The following is a 22,296-nucleotide window of genomic DNA, read 5'->3' on the forward strand; positions in this document are numbered from 1 at the left end:
TGCAACCCTTGTTGTAAACCTACCCAAATTGCATTGATTACAATAAAGGGACATATTGGAAACAATCAGTTTAAATCATAAACATCACACAGTGTTATGTTGCTAAATGTCCCAAGGAAGGGGAATCTGCATAATTGAGGTCTGGACACATGAAAGGAAGATAAAACCCAGATATTAGCTACAGCTTATCTTATTGCTTTTGAGAAACTCTGCTTATCAACCTATGGATTCCTGGTGTTTTATCGTGTTGATGCTGGATAAGTAGCGTTCTTTAGAAAGCGAAGGGAAATAAATAGTTGAATTTAAGGCTAACTCTTATAGAGTTGTTGGAGCTCAAATCTTGAGCCCAATTCAGTCCGAACCGTACTGTGATGATGGCTCTATTTTCATTTCACACTGCAACTGTGGTGAATGTGTTACTGAACCAGCTCAGTTCAGCTCGGTTGGGTTCAGTAGTGTGAAAAAGGAATTGTGTTCGCTACTTCAAAAAAAGCGTAGGTTTTTTTTTGTACTAACTTGCCTTCCTGCAAAAAGGACTTCATGAATTGACAATGGGATGGAAACGGTGTGAACTAACAGAATGGCACACTGGGACTAGTTTTGATGCCAAATAGAGATGCCATTGATTTGATGTATGTTTGGCCTTATTTCCCCCTCTTTCATTTGCCCGGTCTTGTCGTGCACATTGATGACGGGTTGTTTCTATACTCACTAGTACGATATGTATGCGGTATGTATACATTTTGTACAAAGCACTCACTCTGTATGTACATATGCATTTTATATTTTGTATTATTTATACAGGTGCCATTGTTGAAGGGTTGAGGAATACATGGAAGGTTAGATAAACGTTAGAACAATTACGTCCAAATGTCATGTTTGCCTGCATGTATAGTATGTGTGTGTACCTACACTACGAATGTTTGTGTACCTGTATGATTGTGGGAGAGGGATGCTCTAACTTACCCCAGTAGGCCTAGGATTGTGTGCTGCCTGAACTTGTCCATTTCTTTCCACCTCAGTATGTCAGTCAATTTACATTTGAGTAATTTAGCAGACACTCTGATCCAGAGCATTTTTTCCCATACTGGTCCCCCATGGGAATCGAAAACACACAACTTGCCATTGCAAGCACCATGTTCTACCAACTGAGCCACATGGGACACTGACAAGGACCTATAAGGACATTTTCCTGCCACCACTACTTCTATATGGGCCTAGGCGACAGATCTCTCCATCCTAAGGGATCCCATGGTATTCCCCCATGAGTAGCCTGGTCGGTCTCAGATTGGTTTGTGCTGTTGGCAGCTCCTATGGTCAATGTAACAGCAAACAATGAGCGTAGGAGTTGACGAGACAGTGCAAACAGATCTGGGACCAGGCTACATCATCAACACCCTGCAAGGTAAAATCACACTGCTAGATTTCTGTTCATGTTTTCAGACCCTGTTTCATATAGTTGTGGCTGGTAGATCTTTGGCCTCCCTCCCACTGTATTTTATATAGCCTATAGCACGCTGCATTTTTGGAGGGGTCTGCAAATGAAGGTAAAAAAAAAGAATAAAGTGATTTTTTTTTTCCTGAGATTTGTTTGGATGGTTCTGTTTGCATTGCTTGATATTTACCCATTATTACAACTTTTGATGATGCATTTACAATTGACATGTAAACTTCTGTTGCTTGGCTCCTTAAATTGATACAAATGTAGTTAACTAGATGAATGGACAAGGGTGAAGTGCCCCAAAATGGTCTTATGAGGGTTGGTGACTTGGTGACGCATAATACACAATGTATATGGGGGGCTGCACAATAACTGCTCACTTGTACATTGTTCTGTAACACTTTAGGTTAGAAAGTGCTTTGACAGCTACTTAATTTTTTGGGTTATTCCACCCCTAGAGGCTTGTTGATGTACGTCCACATGACGCACGGTAGGGCATAGGTTTGCGTAGGGCGTGATTGCACAGCCCCTCCCCCCCCACAGTCGAGCTAGAAAGAAAAAAACTTTTTGTATCGGAGGAATCAACAGCCGCCATCTTGACGCGGCTCAGAATCAGGATTTTGGGAGAGCATTATTTTTTAGACCGAAACGAGCCATTTAGACCGTGCTCAAACGGCTTTATTCTGCAGAAAATCGAAGTCTTTATTCCTTCGGAGAGAATTGTTGAGAAAAAACGAGGATTGGATCAGTTTTTGTCGTCTAGAGAGCCCCTCGTATATTTGATTTCCCCTTCAGAGAGCGCCGCTTCTCCGTATCTCCGTTCCGAGACGATGCATTTATCGAGAGACAGTATCGAGAAAAATACATCGGCGCATACAAAATATTTTTGGAAATTTCTTGTCTTTATTGGAGGCGAAAATTGAATTTAAGGCTGTTCATTTGGACCGGGAAAAGGCGCTTATTTAAAGATGCCCATCTAGGGATTTATGGAGAAAGGGACTTGAATCCACACTATATACTTTTTTTTGCTACTATTTTAATTTATTTTTCGTGAACCGAAATATTTTTGGGCCATAATTATTAACGATAATTATGTGGGTGTTGGGTGTTGGATTATCATGGGGTGATTGTCAGCGGCGAAGCGTGGCGCTGTTGCCTTTATTTTGAAACATTCTACTCGGCTGACTACTGCAAGCATTTTTCTATCTTGCCAGCTAGTTGGTTAAATACGTGGGGTGTGAGTAAGAAAGAAGATTGTTGCCATTAAAAAAAATCTAGCTGGAAGGAGTCGAATTTCATTTTGCATCATTATTTAGTGATCATTCTTACGGATCAGAATGGCTGAGAATTTGCTGGACGTCGGACCTCCCAACGCAAAGCGACCGAAACTCAATTCACCTGCGCTTTCAGCGTCAGATGGTCCAGGTAAGCACCAAGTAGGGCCTATTTGGTCGTCAGTCTATTAATTAAAAAAATGATGCTAACAGTGCATGAGTTATTTTAGTGATAATGAAAACGGTACTTTTATGTTTTGTCTGGTGTTGACTGCGTTCGCTCGTGCACAATGTTCCTCACTTGGAACTTTCATATGTCAGCTCTCGAGCTTTGCAGTCTAGTTGCTCGTGGTATTAAATTGTCACACCCGACTGTCACTGAATGTACAGTCACCCGTCTCTAGTAGCCAATCCCCCGCTGCTCTCTTCTCGACTTACCCATATGCCTTGGTAGTAAAGTCAGTCTACTGGCGGTGTTGGTATTGCACCATGTGCTGATGTGTCTGTCGCTCCTTCTCCGTTTACTAGCTACGCCTCTAAAAACTTGTCACCCCTATGTTCCGGATAATGTCATTGTGGTGGGGTGAGTTGGAGACTTGTGATATAGCCGCCGCGTCTGTTCAAAAGAAAATTGCAACCTGTTGAATTTGGTTAATTTCAACACTGATAGACACTTGTTAACCTACCGGTATAGGACTATTGTATGAGCACAGACAACAGAAGTGTCAACATGAACTTGAAAGTAAGTTATATACATGTTCATATAGTGAAACCGATAGCAAATACTTGGACGCTGCCCTTGAATAGGGGCCCTGCAGTGAAGTTTATGGACAGGTCTCCTGTGCTTATAAACCTAGCCTCCCAGACAATAACAATAGTCTACCACAGCGCTGCCTTGGTTGTTTTTTTTGTTATCAGAGAGAGAACATTAAGCCTAAACCTAACCTCGGGGTCTACCACCACACTGTACCCACCCAAACACTCAGGAAACAACAGATGGTGCACCCCCCTATCCACATTGATGGGACCGCAGTGGAGAAGGTTGAAAGCTTCATGTTCCTTGGCGTACACATCACTGACAAACTGAAATGGACTACCCACACAGACAGTGTGGTGAAGAAGGCGCAACCGAGGCTCTTCAACCTCATCAGGCTGAAGAAATTTGGCTTGGCACCTAAAACCCTCAACTTTTGCAGATGCACAATTGGGAGCATTCTGTTGGGCTGCATCACCGCATGGTACAGCAATTGCACGCCCGCAACCGCAAGGCTCTCCAGAAGGTGGTGCGGTCTGCATAACGCATCACCGGGGGCAAACTACCTGCCCTCCAGGACACCTACAGCACCCGATGTCACAGGAAGGCCAAAAATATCATTAAGGACAACAACCACCCGAGCCACTGTCTGTTCACCCCGCTATCATCCAGAAGGCGAGGTCAGTACAGGTGCATCAAAGCTGTTTTTCAGTGTCTCGGTCCCAGCTATCTCAAGGCCATCATACTGCTGAACAGCAATCACTAGCACATTAGAGGCTCTACTTTAATAAATGGAACACTGGTGACTTTGTTTACCTATCGGGCATTACTTCTCTCATGTATATACTGTATTCTATACTATTCCACTGTATTTTAGTCCATGCCGCTCTGACATCACTCATCCATATATGTATATATTCTTAATTCCATTCCTTACTTTAGATTTGTCTATTGGATAAATGTTGATAAATTGTTAGATATTTCTTATTAGATGTTACTGCACTCTCGGAGCTAGAAGCGCAAGCATTTCGCTACACCGCAATAACGTGTATGTGACCAATAAAATTTGATGTGATTTGAACCTGCACAACTTCCCCTGGCTCCTGGCCTCATATTGCTAGCCGCAGCCAGCATATCGTTTAACAGCGGTATTTAACAACCAGTCATATTTTATGCTTAACATTCTATGACGTTGCCATGGCAGCTGCACCACTCCCTGCCTCCACGCACAAGAGCTAAGTGATTAGTGCTTTTAATGTCGGGCTCGGTTCAATTATTTAAAAAATGTTAACTTTTTTTGGTTTCCATTATTTCTTTGACGATGCAATATGATGTAATCCAAAATAAAACAACTAGGGCAGTCCCTGTCAAAATCTTTGTTGACAATAGTCACCTGTTCTTTAGACAAATCGATTGAAATGATAAAACATCCTATGTGTTTGAATCAAATCCATGATATGCACTGAGCTTGTCTTATGATTTAAGCGCACTGTTTGATGAAATAATTAAGAAACAAAAATGACTAGAGGGAGTCCGACCGCAATTGATTTGATTCTGCCAGGCCGGGCTCAGGCTTGCTGCTCTGTGTTAAAGAAAAATGACAGCGAGTGACTGTGTGACCAGTACCGGTTGTTTCTCTCCTCCCTGCTGCAGCGACCACCACAGAACGTCAGCAGTGTTGATTGCGCTGTCCGTGTTGCAGAAGCTGCAACATAATTACAGCGATTTCTGACTGAAAAGTTCTGTTACCGAAATCCCTCATTTGTTTAGTAAAAACATTCCCTCAACCCCTTGCTCTCTTTACAAGACATATTTTGCGTGCACTTGACCAATAGGGCCTGACCTATAGCATATCATTATCACATCAATTCATTGGTTATAACAAACTCGGAACACCGTAACACGATTGAGAGAGAAATGGATGCTGAGGACATGACAAACTCAAAACGGGGTAATGTTTACTGGTTACTTGGGAGGAAAAAGTCAGATTTGTGGAATAAATGTGACTAGTTGTGGAAAATACTGGAGATCAAGAAAATGTAGGTAAGGGGCAAGCACTGTGCATATTGTGTGTGCCAAGCAGGTGCTGTTAGATGACACAATCATTGTTCCAAATAGTCCAAAATAAATAACACAAAATAAATTATAAGCGTACCAGAGAGTCTGTAACGTTTAGCTTTTTTGGAAAGCCTTAATTTCAGCAAAGACAAAACAGTCACATTCATTCGCGAATGCAATTTCCAAAATGAAAGTTTATTTAGCTTTTATGCAAATTATTCAATGTTTGATATATTTTATTTTAAAACTAAAATGCTTGATTGCATTTCAAATCATGAATGACTTGTACAAATTAATGAAGTTGCCTATAAGTATTGAAATGTATGCCTAAGTAAGTTATGGTATAAGGCTAAACAGGATGCGCTCTAACATGCTGACCACACCACTCGTGTCGCGCGAGATGCTAAATTAATGTACACATACATGTTATTCAATCATTGCACCCACACTGCTCGTGCTCCTCAGCGAGCATATACATGGCCAGACACTAAAATAGAAGTAGGTTCTATTTGTGAAGCTCAATGCGTTGCAAGTCCGGCCTCTCAAATCTCCTTATTGGTTTTTGGAAGCGTATACCCACGTGGGTGGTTGAATGATGAACTGACTTCCACACTCCAGTCGGTTCTAGTAATGCCCGGTAAAGTTGGTTGCCAACCGCCATATAAAGTCCAAAGAAGAAAAAGAAAGGAAGGAGTAGAGAACTGTAAACCAAATTTGTTTTTCTCGTCATCTGTGGATTCATTGTCGGAGTAGAGGACCTTGTGCATTTCAGGTTAAAAAAACAACCCAATGTTTATCCCTGGACAAATTAGATAACAACAGCAAGCTAGCTAGCTAAATTGCCATAAATGTTCAATGCTTTTCAACCTGTCCACAAATTAATATAATTGGTTCAGTTAGTTTTATGTTTTAACCTGCGTGTCCTGTTATCTTCTGGTCTGGGTGAACAAAATCAATGCCTGCGCGATGGGGCGCATCCTGTTTGGTCAGAATGTTAGGCCTATAGCTCAATGGTGGTTATACAAGGCTGCTGTACTAAGTCTACTAATGATATTGCCATTACTTATTGTAATGATTATTATTAATGAGATCAAGAAAAGGGGGGGGGTTAACTTTTTTGACAATTTGGAACATTGTAAAAAATACCAGAGGCTGTTCTTAACTTAAGAAAGCAAAAATAAAGGCTTTATTACAGCATATAAAATATTAAAAACAGCCACATTTGTGAAATTGTTATCTGACATGTTGCGGTTGCATCAGGCTTGATGCTCCCAGAATTAGTAAGCTATTTAACAAACACTCAAACAGGCAAAAAAGCAGGATCTGATTTATTTATAAACCAGGCACAATTAGGCTATTTATAGGTCTATTTTTATATATATAAAAAAATGTGTGTGTGTGTGTAAAAAAAACTGCAACTCCCATACGGACTCGGGAGAGGCGAAGGTCGAGAGCCGTGCGTCCTCCGAAACCCAACCAAGCTGCACTGCTTCTTGACACAATGCCCATCCAACCCAGAAGCCAGCCGCACCTGGTCAGCATGCACTTCGCCCGGCCCGCCACAGGAGTCACTAGAGCGCGATGAGACAAGGATATCCCTACCGGCCAAACCCTCTCTAACCCGGACGACGCTGTGCCAATTGTGCTTCGCCCCATGGGCCCCCCGGTCACGGCTGGCTGCGACAGAGCCTGGACTCGAACCCAGAATCTCTGGTGGGACAGCTAGTACTGCGATGCAGTGCCTTAGACCACTGCGCCACCCGGGAGGCCCTCATTATAGGCCTATTTTAAGTTGGTTTCCGCTCCTCACTTTTCTTGGACAAGGCAAGACCTGTTTTCTCATCTCCAATATGCTGTTTAACTTTGCTATTATGCACATAGCAACACGGTCTTGGTGATTGTGCCAATTCGGCAGCACGCTGATGTGTTTCAGAACCGCGGACAGCGATTATTATATCTCCAACGTGGGAGAGAGCGCAATAATGTTGCTCTACTGTTCTGACTTAATATAATCGTATACCATTTCAGTAGCACATGTCTTGAAATGGACTGTGCCATCCCCACGGCCTCCACAATGGTTCAGTCCACTCAATGCGAATCAGACAGGTGTTTTTTTTTTCCTACTGCTCGGTTAAGTAAATCTCGGGCGACAAGCAGCCTAACAATCGACCAGTCGACTAAATGGGGTCAGCCTCATAAATGCACTATATTATGTGGGTTGACTGCTGTAACACAGAATATATTTTTTCATAGAAGTCCCATAATGGTGGTAACTGCACATTACTGATTATCATCTATTAGCCACCATTTATTACCATTACTGTACAATATTTCAGTTGTCTATATTACATTTGTTTATTTGATGACTTTATTATTTCATTCCAAGTCATCTCATCTCTATAGAGCTGCTGTTAATGCTGCTGCCTGTCCTGTTGGTAGTGCTGAGCAAAAAAAAAAATCTTCAGTTTGTAAACGACTAATTGACCGACGTGTTCAAGTATTATTTTTAATTCCATTTTTAGTTCTGTTTTTTTGTGAACTAATTTCGCACATTGCACAGTTTCTCTAGAGATAAATCAGATCAAGCCTGAACTGTGTTATGTAGTAGGGAGTTGTAGTTTCCAATAGGCCAATAGTCTATGTAGTTTAGTGCATAAAATGTTCTAATTAACTACAATGGCCATAATCCATTGCGCATCTACTTGTCCGGTCTGTGTTTTACGCCTGCTATGGAAGAGAGAGAGAATGCGCAATGGTGAGGTGATATAGAGAACAGCTGTTGCTTCACAAGGTATATCTACCTGAACATACATGATCTATGGGATTGATAGATGGTATTCAGCAGTCATAAAATATGCCTCATTTACTTTGAAGAACTACTAAAATAGTGATTTTGACAGTCAGCAGTAACAGCAGCTCTATAGAGATGAGTTTGGAATGAAATAATAAAGTCATCAAATAAACAAATGTAATATAGACAACTGAAATATTGTAAATTCATGTGAATAAATTATGGTAAATATTTAATGGGCACTCACTACCATCATGGGACTTTTTTTATATAAATAAAAGTATGCCGACCGATGTCAAAAAGCAGTAATCACTCAGTACTACCTGTTGAAAACTTCAACTCTATTACATTGCACAGTTCAGGCTTGATCTGATTTATCTCTGCAGAAACTGCACATCGAGCTGACAGAAAACCCCAGAAATGTAACCGATGTTGGTCAATTAGTTTAAAAATGAAAAAATAACCAACATTTCGGTTCATCTCTCAGCACTACCACACACACACACACACCCTATGCTGCACATCTGTCCTGAAGTGTGTGGAGCGTGTGGTTGCCTGTACTACACTTGGCTAAATTATATCCTGATAAGTTGAATTGACCCTATGTGGTGCTGTTAACCCCAATCAGGACTTACTTACACCAGTGTGTCCCCAAATGGTGGGTTTGGGGGTCTTCCTGGGTCAAGCAGTTTATAGAACATTGTTTTATTGATTTGGTGGCTCCTAAATAAATGATTGTCACACTCACAACCCCAAAAAGTGAATGTTCCATTGTATTGTCCGGTAGCTCTGATGAAACGTGGTTAGGCTACCCATGCCTGCCTGGAAGAGAAGTCAGCTTTAAACCCCTGCTACATGTTGAGTTGTTCCCAGGGGCGTGACTGACTGCCTCAGAACCAGCTGCTGGTGTCTGATGTCAAAGCCAAGACTAGAGAGTAGCCTAAATGGAGGCCGGGAGTCTACGGGAGGGCTGCAAAGTTCAGAGGGCAATCTATAACCTTCAGTGCTATCAGATTGTCTTGTCGCTGTAAAATGCACTTTAAATAATGTGCCTTAACCTGAGTGCTCTCTGACTTTAGTGAGGGCGCTTTGCTTTTATCTCTGTATTGTATATAGCAATGCCATGTGTACATCCATTGTAGAGTTGTGGTAGTGCATTGCGTTCGGGGTTCATTGTGCAGTCGGTAGTGAATGAATGTTTCCATTGTGCAACTGTAAATTCTCCACCACTATCAAACGTTGGGGGGAAAAATGCAAACATCTCAAACTAGGCCAAGTTGGGTATTACAAGTTGGGTATCTTACACACACACACCCCTCTAATGAACTGCCCAGCTGACACAACCACACACACAAATCCTCTGATAGCCCAGCACTACACTCACTCACCAACTTCTCAGCGATACATGGCATAGTGTGCCACAGACCTGCTTTCCTTTGAAGTTGTGAAGCGGCACGGGGTCCTGAGTACACTGAGAAGATTTAGAGCCACAGATTGCAGATGGCAGCGGAGACAAAATAGGGGTTTTGTTTGACTTGAAAAAGCCCAATTCCCAGAAATTCCTCAAGCAGACCTGTGAAAAGAGCAGATTCCTCTCCTCACTCCCACTCACTCCTTCTCGTTCCCACTCAGCCCTGGAGAAAATTATGCTGGGAGGGAGGGTTATGAGGAGAGAGTAGGAGACTGCTCTCTCTTGGAAGTGTTGAAGATGAATAGACAACCTGTATGAATGGATGTGTGAATTTGTGATGGGTGAGGCCTTAGTGTTTTTGACAGGTTTTGACTTCCTGACGAGAGTTCTAGCCTGTCTATCTAGACTGTGTCCAACACTCTGGATCTTTATTTGTTTAGAAAACAATCAATGCTGAATCGCTTTTTTCCTGCTTAGCCACAAATTAAACCATACACCTTCTTTCTCCCCATATTTAATGTCCTGATTTAGCCTATAGCAGTGGTTCTCAATCCTGGTCCTGGGGACCCAAAGGGATGCACATTATTGTTGTTGCCCTCTCACTACACACCTAATTTCAAATCATCAACGCCTGATGGTGAGTTGATGATTTGAATCAGGTGAGTCGTGCTAGGGCAAAAACAAAAAATGTGCATCCCTATGGGTTCCCCAGGACCAGGATTGAGAACCACTGGCCTAAAGGAAATGGATTCACTGCATAAACGCATAGTGTGTGTTGTCATGGGTTTGGCTGGCTCAAGTCATGTTTTTGAGGCCCATTATTACTGTGGTAGACCACAAACGCACGCTTTGCTCTCCCCCCAGCCCTTCAGAGCACCTTGCAGCCTGTCAGCCAGTGTAGGCGGGACGGCTGTCCCGGGTTTGATGTGAGTGTTAACCTCGCTAGGATATGTGGGACGCTAGCGTACCACCTGGCCAACATCCAGTGAGATTGCAGAGCGCCAAATTCAAATACAGAAATACTCATTATAAAAATTCAGAAAACAAAACATATTTTACATAGGTTTAAAGATTAACCTCTTGTGAATCCAACCACAGTGTCAGATTTAAAAAATGCAAAGCATACCTTACGATTATTTGAGAGCATAGCCCAGTAGAGTTAGAAAACTCAGAAATAGAGATACAATTAATCCCTTACCTTTGATCTTCATATGGTTGCACTCAGAAGACATTCATTTACTCAATAAATGTTCCTTTTGTTCTCTTTATATCCAAAAACCTCCGTTTTGTTTGTTTTCTTCAGTAATCCACAGGCTCAAACGCAGTCAAAACAGGCAGACAAAAAATCCTAATTGTATCCGTAAAGTTCATAGAAACATGTCAAACAATGTTTATTTTCAATCCTCAGGTTGTTTTTAGCCTAAATGATCTATAATATTTCAACCGGACAATAACGTTGTCAATATAAAAGGTAAACAAGAAATGCACTCTCTTGGGATTGCACATGAAAAAGCTCTGACACATCAGGGTCCACTCATTCAGACTGGTCTTACTCCCTCATTTATCAGAATACAAGCCTGAAACAATTTCTAAAGACTTGACATCTAGTGGAAGGCACAGGAACTGCAATTTGAGTCCTAAGCCAATGGATACTGGAATGGCATTGAATACTACAAAACCAAAATAACTTCCTGAATAATTTTTTTTTAAGGTTTTCACCTGCCAAATCAGTTCTGTTATACTTTATTCCCAGACACTATTTTAACAGTTTTGGAAACTTTAGTGTTTTCTATCTAAATCTACCAGTTGTATGCATATCATATCTTCTGGGCCCGAGTAGAAGGCCGTTTAATTTGGGCATGCTTTTCATCCAAACTTCCGTATCCCTACTCTAGAGAAGTTAATGCGTGACAGATTATGCCGTGTATGTTTGATCCATGCATGCCAGCCAATGTCTGTTTGTTTTGATCTGTACGCCAGTGGTTGTGTTCACTGTGTGTTAATGCCCGTCTTGAGAAATTGGCTCCAGACAAGTATTCTTCAGGCACATTGCTTACCTAGTGGGTGTTCTCCTCCGCCTGGGCTCGGTGAATGGACACCAACCCCTGGGTGGGTGAGCATTATTCCACCCATGTTAGCATTAGTGTACATACAGCCAAGCGTAAAAACATTGCCTTCAGTTCCACCCGCTTCAGGGGAAACGGGGGAACGGTCCCAGGCAGTGCGCTCGCTGTGCGGGTTAATGTATCTGCTGAAGTGGAACTGATTAGAATGGGATGGAGGGGTGTGTGGGGTGAAGGGGGCACTACTGCAGATGTCCCCTCAAAATAGTAGTGGGACCAACAGAGCCCTGCTGCACAGTATGGGTGTGGGCGGTATCCAGATTTACATACCTTTTTTTTAATACAGTATTACCAGCTGTGCCCTCAAGGTGTGCTATTTCCCAAGCTAGCCACCTTTAGATACCAAGTTAGCAAACCAATTGAATAGTTAGAGAAAATGTGTTTTCTCCATCTTAGATAACTTATAGATAGATAACTTAAGATACTCAGTTGACAAACAGAAGGGGCCGCATTCACTTTAAGAAATCTGCATTTTCAAAAGAGACCATAAAATCTGCATTTTCAAAAGAGACCATAAAATCTGCATTTTAAAGCATTTACCTGTGTTTTTATATTGAAAGCCACGTTTTTTGTATTATCAATAGAGAGCGATAAGGGGTGGGCAACTACTTTTTCTAAACACAAAATACATTAGTGCCACACATTTGACTGAACATACTTTATCAGATGACAACAGAACTGCAATGCTATTTTCTTAGCGATCAAATGTATTTATAAAGCCCTTCATACATCAGATGATGTCACAAAGTGCTGTACAGAAACCCAGCCTTAAACCCCAAACAGCAAGCAATGCAGGTGTAGAAGCACAGCGGCTAGGAAAAACTCCCTAGAAAGGCCAGAACCTAGGAAGAAACCGAGAGGAACCAGGCTATGAGGGGGGGCCAGTCCTCTTCTGGCTGGGCCGGGTGGAGATTAAAGCAGTACATGACCAAGATGTTCAAACGTTCATAGATGACCAGCAGAGTCAAATAATAATAATCACAGTGGTTGTAGAGGGTGCAACAGGTCAGCACCTCAGGAGTAAATGTCAGTTGGCTTTTCATAGCCGATCATTCAGAGTATCTCTACCGCTCCTGCTGTCTCTCGAGAGTTGAAACGTCCGGTGAACAGGTCAGGGTTCCATAGCCGCAGGCAGCACAGTTGAAACTGGAGCAGCAGCACGGCCAGGTGGACTGGGGACAGCAAGGAGTCATCAGGCCAGGTAGTCCTGAGGCATGGTCCTAGGGCTCAGGTCCTCCGAGAGAAAGAAAGAGAATTACAGAGAGCATACTTAAATTCACACAGGACACCAGATAAGACAGGAGAAATACTCCAGATATAACAGACTGACCCTAGCCCGCTACACATAAACTACTGCAGCATGAATACTGGAGGTTGAGACAGGAGGAGTCGGGAGACATTGTGGCCCCGTCCAACGATACCCCCAGACAGGGCCAAACAGGCAGGATATGACCCCACCCACTTTGCCAAAGCACAGCCCCCACACCACTAGTGGGATATCTTCGACTACCAATTTACTGTCCTGAGACGGTAGCACACACACTTCAGTAAATTAGCTAGTTTAGAATGTAAAAGCTTGGTACTTTTTGCAATAACGATGGGTGGCCATCATATTTCTAATGTCTATCATAGAAAAAATGTAGCCAGCTACATTTCCTGATGTTTTGTCCGAAGTTAATCTAGCATTTTAACATTATCCCGAAAAGTAGCCTACACATCAGTCAGAGAGTTATCTGGTGATCTAATGATGGGCGCAAAGATATTTCCTTCGCGTGAAGTGCAACTGAAGCATGAAATTAGTCCTTTTACATTCATGATTTGGTGCGAGCCCTGGCTAAATCTAAGAATTTACAATAAGAATCATTTTAGAACTGCGTCTAGCAAGATATTTCTTTCTGCATTTTATTTTCCCCTTTCTGGCAGAATCCTGGATCAACTTTACCCCAGATTAGTAGTGAATTTATCACGTTTTCTGTTACGTTTACTCCATGTGCTCTTTGTGACTGGCTCAATTGAATTTCTGTGTGCTTAAAATCATACCGTTGGTATACTGCCCAAGCCTCTTCCTCACCTCTATCCTTCCTTACCCCTCATCTCTTCCTCTGCCTCCCCACATTACCTCTCCACCCCACCTCTCCTCTCCCTCCCCCCTGTTCTCCTCTGAACACTCTTGGTCTGCAGGGTGCTAATACTCTCTGATGTGAAACAGGCAGGATTTTGTCGATCAGCGTGGGCATTTTTCATTTAAACCTCTCAGTCTGACTGTTAAAGGGCTGCGGGAGAAAAGAAACGGTCACCTCTCCAGCTCTCTGCAGCTCAGACCTCCTCTCAAAGACTGCTTAGTTTAACCCTGTCTCAGATTGTTCTCCCCTCGTTTTTCTTGAATGGCTGGCTGTTTGTTCATAATGGCGATTCAGCAAATGGATTGCAGTGCGCCACTAATTCTCCACATCTTGAAGTCATCACACCTCAGTCTTATAAAGCGTAGTATTACAGTCTCTCTCAAATCAAAGCCGAACAAACCCCCCTCCATTATTGAAATTTGGAATTAAATGTGATTTTAAAGCATACCAGACTGATGAGGTGTAGGTGTCCTGTTAAATTAGCTCTCATCTCACCGTGCGTGTGTGCGGTGTTGTCTTTTAACTGACACAAAAATATCCCAGTATCTCTGAGATTCTGACCATTGTAGCTGGTGATTGATTTGTTACTTGTCAGATGCATGGAAGAAATATACAAATTAAATCAATGACCATCAAATTTTATTGGTCACATACACATGGTTAGCAGATGTTAATGCGAGTGTAGCGAAATGCTTGTGCTTCTAATTCCGACAGTGCAGAAATATCTAACAAGTAATCTAACAATTTCACAACTAACTAATACACAAATCTAAAGGGATGGAATAAGCATATGTACATTTAAATATATGGATGATGACCGAGCGACATAGGCAAGATGCAGTAGATGGTATAAAATACAGTATATACATATGAGATGAGTAATGTACGATGTGTAAACAGTAACTTCTTACGGATGAAATCCCGTTAACCTGTTGGATCTCTGGGGGCGCTATTTCATTTTTGGATAAAAAACGTTCCCGTTTTAAGCGCGATACTTTGTCACGAAAAGATGCTCGACTATGCATATTCTTGACCGTTTTGGAAAGAAAACACTCTGAAGTTTCAGAATCTGCAAAGATTTTGTCTGTAAGTGCCCCAGAACTCATTCTACAGGCGAAACCAAGATGATGCATCACCCAGGAATTAGCAGAATTTCTGAAGCTCTGTTTTCCATTGTCTCCTTATATGGCTGTGATTGCGCAAGGAATGAGCCTACACTTTCTGTCGTTCGCCCAAGGTCTTAGCAGCATTGTGACGTATTTGTAGGCATATCATTGGAAGATTGACCATAAGAGACTACATTTTCCAAGTGTCCGCCTGGTGTCCTGCGTCGAATTCGGTGCGCAATTGCCAGCTGCTTCCACTTTACCATTTGATTCAGGGGAGAAAGCATGTGTCCAAGAACGATGTATCAATGAAGAGATATGTGAAAAACACCTTGATGATTGATTCTAAACAGCGTTTGCCATGTTTTCAGTCGATATTATGGAGTTAATTTGGAAAAAAGTTCGCGTTTTGAGGACTGAATTTTCGGGTTTTTTTTGGTAGCCAAATGTGATGTATAAAACGGAGCTATTTCTAATACACAAAGAATCTTTTTGGAAAAACTGAGCATCTGCTATCCAACTGAGAGTATCCTCATTGAAAACATCAGAAGTTCTTCAAAGGTAAATGATTTTATTTGAAGGCTTTTATGTTTTTGTTGAAATGTTGCGTGCTGGATGCTAACGCTAATGCTAACGCTAAATCCTTTGTTTGCTAGCTACTGTTACACAAATTATTGTTTTCCTATGGTTGAGAAGCATATTTTGAAAATCTGAGATGACAGTTTTGTTTACAAAAGGCTAAGCTTGCGAGATGGCATATTTATTTCATTTCATTTGCGATTTTCATGAATAGTTAACGTTGCGTTATGGTAATGAGCTTGAGTCTGTATTCCTGATACCGGATCCGGTATGGGGAGTTCCAAGAGGTTAACGGGAGCGATATGACAATAGGGCGCCAAATTCAAACAGAAATCTCATAATTAAAATTCCTCAAACATACAAGTATTATACACCATTTTAAAGAAACTTGTTGTTAATCCCACCACAGTGTCCGATTTCAAAAAGGCTTTACGGCGAAAGCACACATTGCGATTATCTGAGGTCAGCACCTAGTCACAGGAAAACACAGCCATTTTTCCAGCCAAAGAGAGGAGTCACAAAAAGCAGAAATAAAGAAAATGAATCACTAACCTTTGATCTTCATCAGATGACACTCCTAGGACTTCATGTTACACAATAAATGTATGTTTTGTTCGATAAAGTTCATATTTATATCCAAAAATCTGTTTACATTGGGACGTTATGTTCAGTAATGTTTTGCTTCCAAAACATCCAGTGATTTTGCTGACACCCACATCAATTTACAGAAATACTCAATCATAGATGTTGATGAAAATGCACGCGTTATACATGGAATTAAAAGATATACTTCTCCTTAATGCAATCGCTGTCAGATTTCAAAAAAGTTTTACGGAAAAAGCACACCATGCAATAATCTGAGTACAGTGCTCAGACACCAAAAGCCATATAGATACCCGTCATGTAAGTCAGAAATAGCCTTATAAATATTCACCTCACTTTGATGATCATCAGAATGCACTCCCAGGAATCCCAGTTCCACAATAAATGTTTGTTTTGTTCGATAAAGTCCATTTATGTCCAAATACCTTTTTGTTCGCATTTAGTTCACAAATCCAAATTCATGAGGCGCAGGCACACTTAGTCCAGACGAAAAGTCAAAGAAATTACAGTTCGTAGAAACATGTCAAACGATGTATAGAATCAATCTTTAAGATGTTTTTAAAATACATCTTCAATAATATTCCAACCGGACAATTCCTTTGTCTTTAGAAATGAAAAGGAATGCAGCTAACTCTCACGGGCACGTGCGAGACTGAGCTAATGGCATTCTGCCAGACACCTGACTCAAACAGCTCTTATTCTCTCCCCTTTCACAGTAGAAGCCTGAAACAAGGTTCTAAAGACTGTTGACATCTAGTGGAAGCCTTTGGAAGTGCAATCGTACCATATTTCCACTGTATATTGGATAGGCAAATACTTAACCTACAAATCTCAGATTTCCCACTTCCTGGTTGGATTTTTTCTCAGGTTTTTGCCTGCCATAGGAGTTCTCACAGACATCATTCAAACTGTTTTAGAAACTTCAGAGTTTTCTATCTGAATCTACATATAATATGCATATCTTAGCTTCTTGGCCTGAGTAGCAGGCAGTTTACTCTGGGCACCTTATTCGCCCAAGCTACTCAACACTGCCCCCCCCATCCATAAGAAGTTAAAGTGGAATTATTTAAAGTGACTCGTGATCCATTTATTAAAGTGGCCTATGATTCAAGTCTGTATGTAGGCAGCAGCCTCTCTGAGTTAGTGATTGCTGTTTAGCTGTCTGATGGCCTTGAAATATGCTGTTTTTCAGTCTCTCGGTCCCAGCTTTGACGCACATCTCTCCTTCTGGACGGTAGTGGGGTGATGATCTTTTTGGCCTTCCTGTGACATCGGGTGCTGTAGGTGTCCTGGAGGGCAGGTAGTCTGCCCCCGGTGATGCGTTTTGCGAACCCCACCACCCTCTGGAGAGCCTTGCGGTTGAGGGTCGTGCAGTTTCCGTACCAAGCGGTGATGCAGCCCGACAGGATGCTCTCGATTGCGCATCTGTAAAAGTTTGAGGGTTTTAGGTGCCAAGCCAAATTTCTTCAGCCTCATGAGGTTGACGAGGCTCTGTTGCGCTGCCTTCACCACACTATGTGGGTGGACCATTTCAGTTTGTTCGTGATGTGTATGCCGAGGAACTTTCCACCTTCTCTACTGATGTCCCGTTGAAGTGGACGGGGGGTGCTCCCTCTGCTGTTTCCTGAAGTACATGATCATCTCCTTTGTTTTGTTGACGTTGAGTGAGAGGTTATTTTCCTGGCACCACACTCCGAGTGCCCTCACCACCTCCCTGTAGGCTGTCTCGTAGTTGTTGATCAAGCCCACTACTGTTGTGTCGTCTAGAAACTTGATGATTGAGTTGGAGGCGTGCATGGCCACGCAGTCATGGGTGAACAGGGAGTACAGGAGGGGACTGAGCACGCACCCTTGTGGGATCCCAGTGTTGAGGATCAGCGGAGTGGAGATGTTGTTTCCTACCTTCGCCACCTTGGGGCGGCCCGTCAAGTTCAGGACCCAATTACACAGGGCGGGTTTGAGACCCAGGGCCTCAAGCTTATGCACTTGAAGGACACTATGGTGTTGATGCTGGTCAAATCAGGTGGTTTTTATTTGCATTCGTCTTAAACTTGAATATGGATGTCCTGCCTTTTCAATTTGGTGTAAAAAAATTAAACAAATATAAGTTTATATTAGGCAAAAGTTTATTATATTTTTCTTAAGAGTCTTGGCCCACTGTTTACTCTCTGAGCTAGTCTAGCTAAGAGCTGTGTATGGTTGAGATATTGGTAACACACATCACTAACTGCAGTGTTTATCCCCCCTTGCCTGGTAACCTTTGGAGAGAAGCATGTGTGTGTGTGTGTGTGTACGCCTGTGTGTGAAGGCGAGGTCTTACCTAGGCTTGGAGACTCACTTTGCTCCGTCCCCTTTGACCGATGCTGAATGCTGCGCCGCCAGCAGCTAATTGGCCGTTCAGGCATACGCTGCTGCTGAAGCGGCAGTGGTGGTTTCTGCATGCTAAATTCTCCCGGCTGCGTGTAGTCTGAACCTTTTAAATCTAATCAGTCCCATTAGCACCACGATCTATGTCTTTTTCTCCCTTCCCCTCCGCTGCCTGAGTCGGCTGTCAGGAGCTAGAGGAAGGAGTTGCCTGGCCCCTTAGGCACAGTTTACCCTCTCCAAATAGGGCATGCCAAACTGCCCTAAGGTCAGTGTCAGTAGGGGCGAGTCAGGATCCATCAGAAGAGATGATACTGAGGCATATTGGCAGGTTCACAAACACACTGAGTCCTTCTCAACTCTCCTGCTCAGAACAATGCATTTGAGGCCTCTCATTTCAGGCTTGGCTTCACTAGACTGTCTGCTGTCATATGCAACAAGGCTGAGGTAGACTAACTGTTTCAGTGAAGCTGAGCTAGAAAAGTCTCATTCTAACCCGGCTTGAGTCCAGGCAGCTCAGTAGGCAGGGCAAATAAAGCCTGTCAGTGGAGTATGGCTGAGGCTCAGTTGTTTTAATGGAGCTGTGGCCGAGGAGTGTCTCCCCCTCTCTGACCTGTCTGTGGACTGGTCTCCCTCTCTCTGACCTGTCTGTGGACCAGATTTTTTTTCCTCTCTCTGACCTGTCTGTGGACCAGAGTCTCTCCCTCTCTCTAACCGGTCTGTGGACCAGTCTCTCCCTCTCTCTAACCGGTCCGTGGACCAGTCTCTCCCCCTCTCTAACCGGTCTATTGTCTGTGGATCAGAGTCTCAGCCTTCCTGCGTGCTGAAACCTGACTGTTTTTACCTCAGGTTGGAGTGTGTCTACCGGAGGATGTTCAGCTTCAGTCGTAACAAAGACCAGGGTGAATCATCATGTCGTGGCCCAGCCGACACACTTCAGCTTATACAACCTTGAGGACTCTCAGGATTTTTGATGACTCAAAATGTCAAAGTATTTTCAAATCGTTCTACTTTTATGTCCCGTCTGGCTGCACTTGGCATTCTTCTGTCTCCTGGATGGGTTTCGGCTTCTCGCCCATGGAACTTGAAAAATAAATGGTTGTTAGATGGATGAATGGTCTATCAGAATGCTGGTACTACAGCTGGTCTCTCTTTCTGTAAGCCACATCTCCTGGTCTCACTCTCTATACATGCTCAGTCTGTAACAGGACTGACTGCTGCTACTAGACGTGGTGTCTGAGACAAAGGTGCTTGCCTTCATAGTATATGTGCATATTGTACAGACCTAGTAGAACTATTTCTACTAAATGGCAATTACTGATATTATTAATCAGTGACTGTCGGCCAAATTAATGAAGGGGTTAAGTGGTGTCAAGCTCAACCCCTAAACTGACCGTATATCTTCATTCGAGTTCTCTGACAGCACTGGTCTCACCTCACTAACAGACAACCTGGCAACCTGTTCAGGCGCTCCCACTCTGGAAGAGGGAGGATCTCTCCAACTTGAGAACCTGACAGTCAAGGCACTGCGCTGGGCGTGCGACGGTTTGCCTCTCATGCCATTGTTATCTTTTTCTGAGCGTGCACACACACCCTTACGTGCAGGACCTTGACATGAGCATGTGATTTGGACTCTAGGCCTCATTAGTGCTCTCTCTATTTGCGTGTGTGTTGTGTTTACTCAGCACTCAGTTCATTCCTCCCAAAGGCCCTAGCCAGCCACAAGAATGCTCCCTGCTGCTCTGGAGACTGGAGAGGGAAGCCCAGGCTCTTGTGTCAGTCACCCTTCTCTGCATACACGCACACAATTATTCTTGCGTTCCCCTCAACGCTCTGTTCAGTCCAGCCTTGGGCCGGGTTAACTTGGACGAAAATGCTCCAACTGAGTGAAAGAGGGAGGTGCTATATGAATATGGACTTGTCCAATATGTTTTTTTTTTTTTTTTCCGTTATCCATTGCAAAACGTTTTGCTACTGGGTGCCCAAATGAACACGACCCAGGCCTCAGTGCCGATTCATTTCAGGCACAGCTTCACTATGTGACTGACTTCTCACTGCTGTCAGACACAAGGCCAGAGTTGTCATGAAGTGGTTCAACTGTTCCCTTGGAGAACCTCCTCACCTACTCAACCCCTCTTCAGCACTACTACAGATAATGAGGCATGGTATTGTTAGCCTATTAGTTGAGACACAGTGCAACCTCTCCCCTCAGACATGTATGACACACACACAACTTCCTAACGGATACAGTAAAGTCATTGTCGTCATGTATCAGTTATTGTTTTGGGTACACAGCTGTTATTACAGCAGAGAGACAGTAATGTGTTGGGGTTGTGAAGTTGGGATGGAAAGGTGTGAGAATGGGATACACGGCAGGGTGTTAGTCGTTAATAGCTGGTTTTTGCAACAACAAAATAAACAGATAAATAAAATGTGAATTGTCTGGATGAGAAAAAAAATCCCATTGCAAAATAATGCTTTTTAGCCTCTTCATTGATGGAAATACAAGTCCATGTAAATACATTTGACCGGTCCTGCTGATTGGTCTAGAGGTTAATTTGCATAATGTAGTGGAATTAAATTGCCACGTGTTTTTATTAGTCATTTATGTATCTTAGTAATCACACGAGCACTTGAGAAGTGCGGGTTGACTCTTAACCTGCAGTCCCCCGTGGTTATATCCACAGGGTGGATGTGTTGAGTAAAGAGAAACCATACCTTAAAAAATACTTAGCCTATAAAAATGTCTAAATTATTATAGATTTATGCTGAGCTTTTTCTTACATTGTTTTAGGCTATCTGGTAAATAAAAAGGGAGGACCAATATTTGGTGAGGTGATAAAATAATGATAGCAGTGCTGGCTTTGTTATGTGTGATTGTGAGACACAATACAAATTAAATGGTCAAGACAGGACTTCAAATAGTCCTATGGCATGTCAATCGAACTGTAGCCTACTGTGTAGGTGAGTTAAATAGAAACGGGCCAGAATAACCTACTGTGTAGATGAGTTAAATGGAAACGGGCCAGATTAACCTACTGTTTTTCTGATAATACTAGTCCTGTTTGAATCGACATCCCTGTGTTTTTAGACAAATGTCAGTTTTACAAGTGTTGCTTGCGGTTTGAGCAAGAAAACAAACTGATTCGATAAATTGAACGAAGTCCTGTGCATAGCTTACATATGAAGACATTACATGTATTAACTTTGACAATGAATGCTTTTGTTTATACATGTTTTGCAAATGAATTAAACATTTGCCAGATGCATCATTAACACATATTGCACCTATTTAATGCAACCCTTGCTTTTAATTAGAGGTCGACCGATTAATCGGAATGCCCGATTAATTAGGGCCGATTTAAAGTTTTCATAACAATCGGAAATCTGTATTTTTGGGTGCCAATTTAAAACCTTTTTTTTTTATTATTATTTTTTTTACCTATAGTGACACCACATCCCGTGAACTGGACCGTTGTCATCATCTGACACTAATTAGCATTACGCAACGGACATAAATATTCCTAGAAAATATTCCTATTCATGAAAATCACAAGTGAAATATACTGAGACACAGCCTTTTGTTAATCACCCTGTCATCTCAGATTTTCAAAATATGCTTTACAGCCAAAGCTAGACAAGCATTTGTGTAAGTTTATCGATAGCCTA

At 42.4% G+C, this 22,296-nt stretch overlaps 1 protein-coding gene across 1 annotated transcript in view; it reads left to right on the forward strand.

Moving 5' to 3' along the window:
* Positions 1–2,029: 2,029 nt before the first annotated feature.
* The window catches only part of LOC139397411 (histone lysine acetyltransferase CREBBP-like), a 50,823-nt gene continuing 30,556 nt past the window's right edge, over positions 2,030–22,296 (forward strand). Inside the window, exon 1 of the mRNA XM_071144138.1 lies at positions 2,030–2,866. Coding sequence (XP_071000239.1) covers positions 2,779–2,866 — 88 coding nt within the window. The 5' untranslated portion in view covers positions 2,030–2,778. The remainder of the gene's footprint in view (positions 2,867–22,296) is intronic.

The sequence above is a fragment of the Oncorhynchus clarkii genome, unplaced genomic scaffold (assembly GCF_045791955.1).
Source record: "Oncorhynchus clarkii lewisi isolate Uvic-CL-2024 unplaced genomic scaffold, UVic_Ocla_1.0 unplaced_contig_13380_pilon_pilon, whole genome shotgun sequence".
Lineage (NCBI taxonomy): Eukaryota > Metazoa > Chordata > Actinopteri > Salmoniformes > Salmonidae > Oncorhynchus > Oncorhynchus clarkii.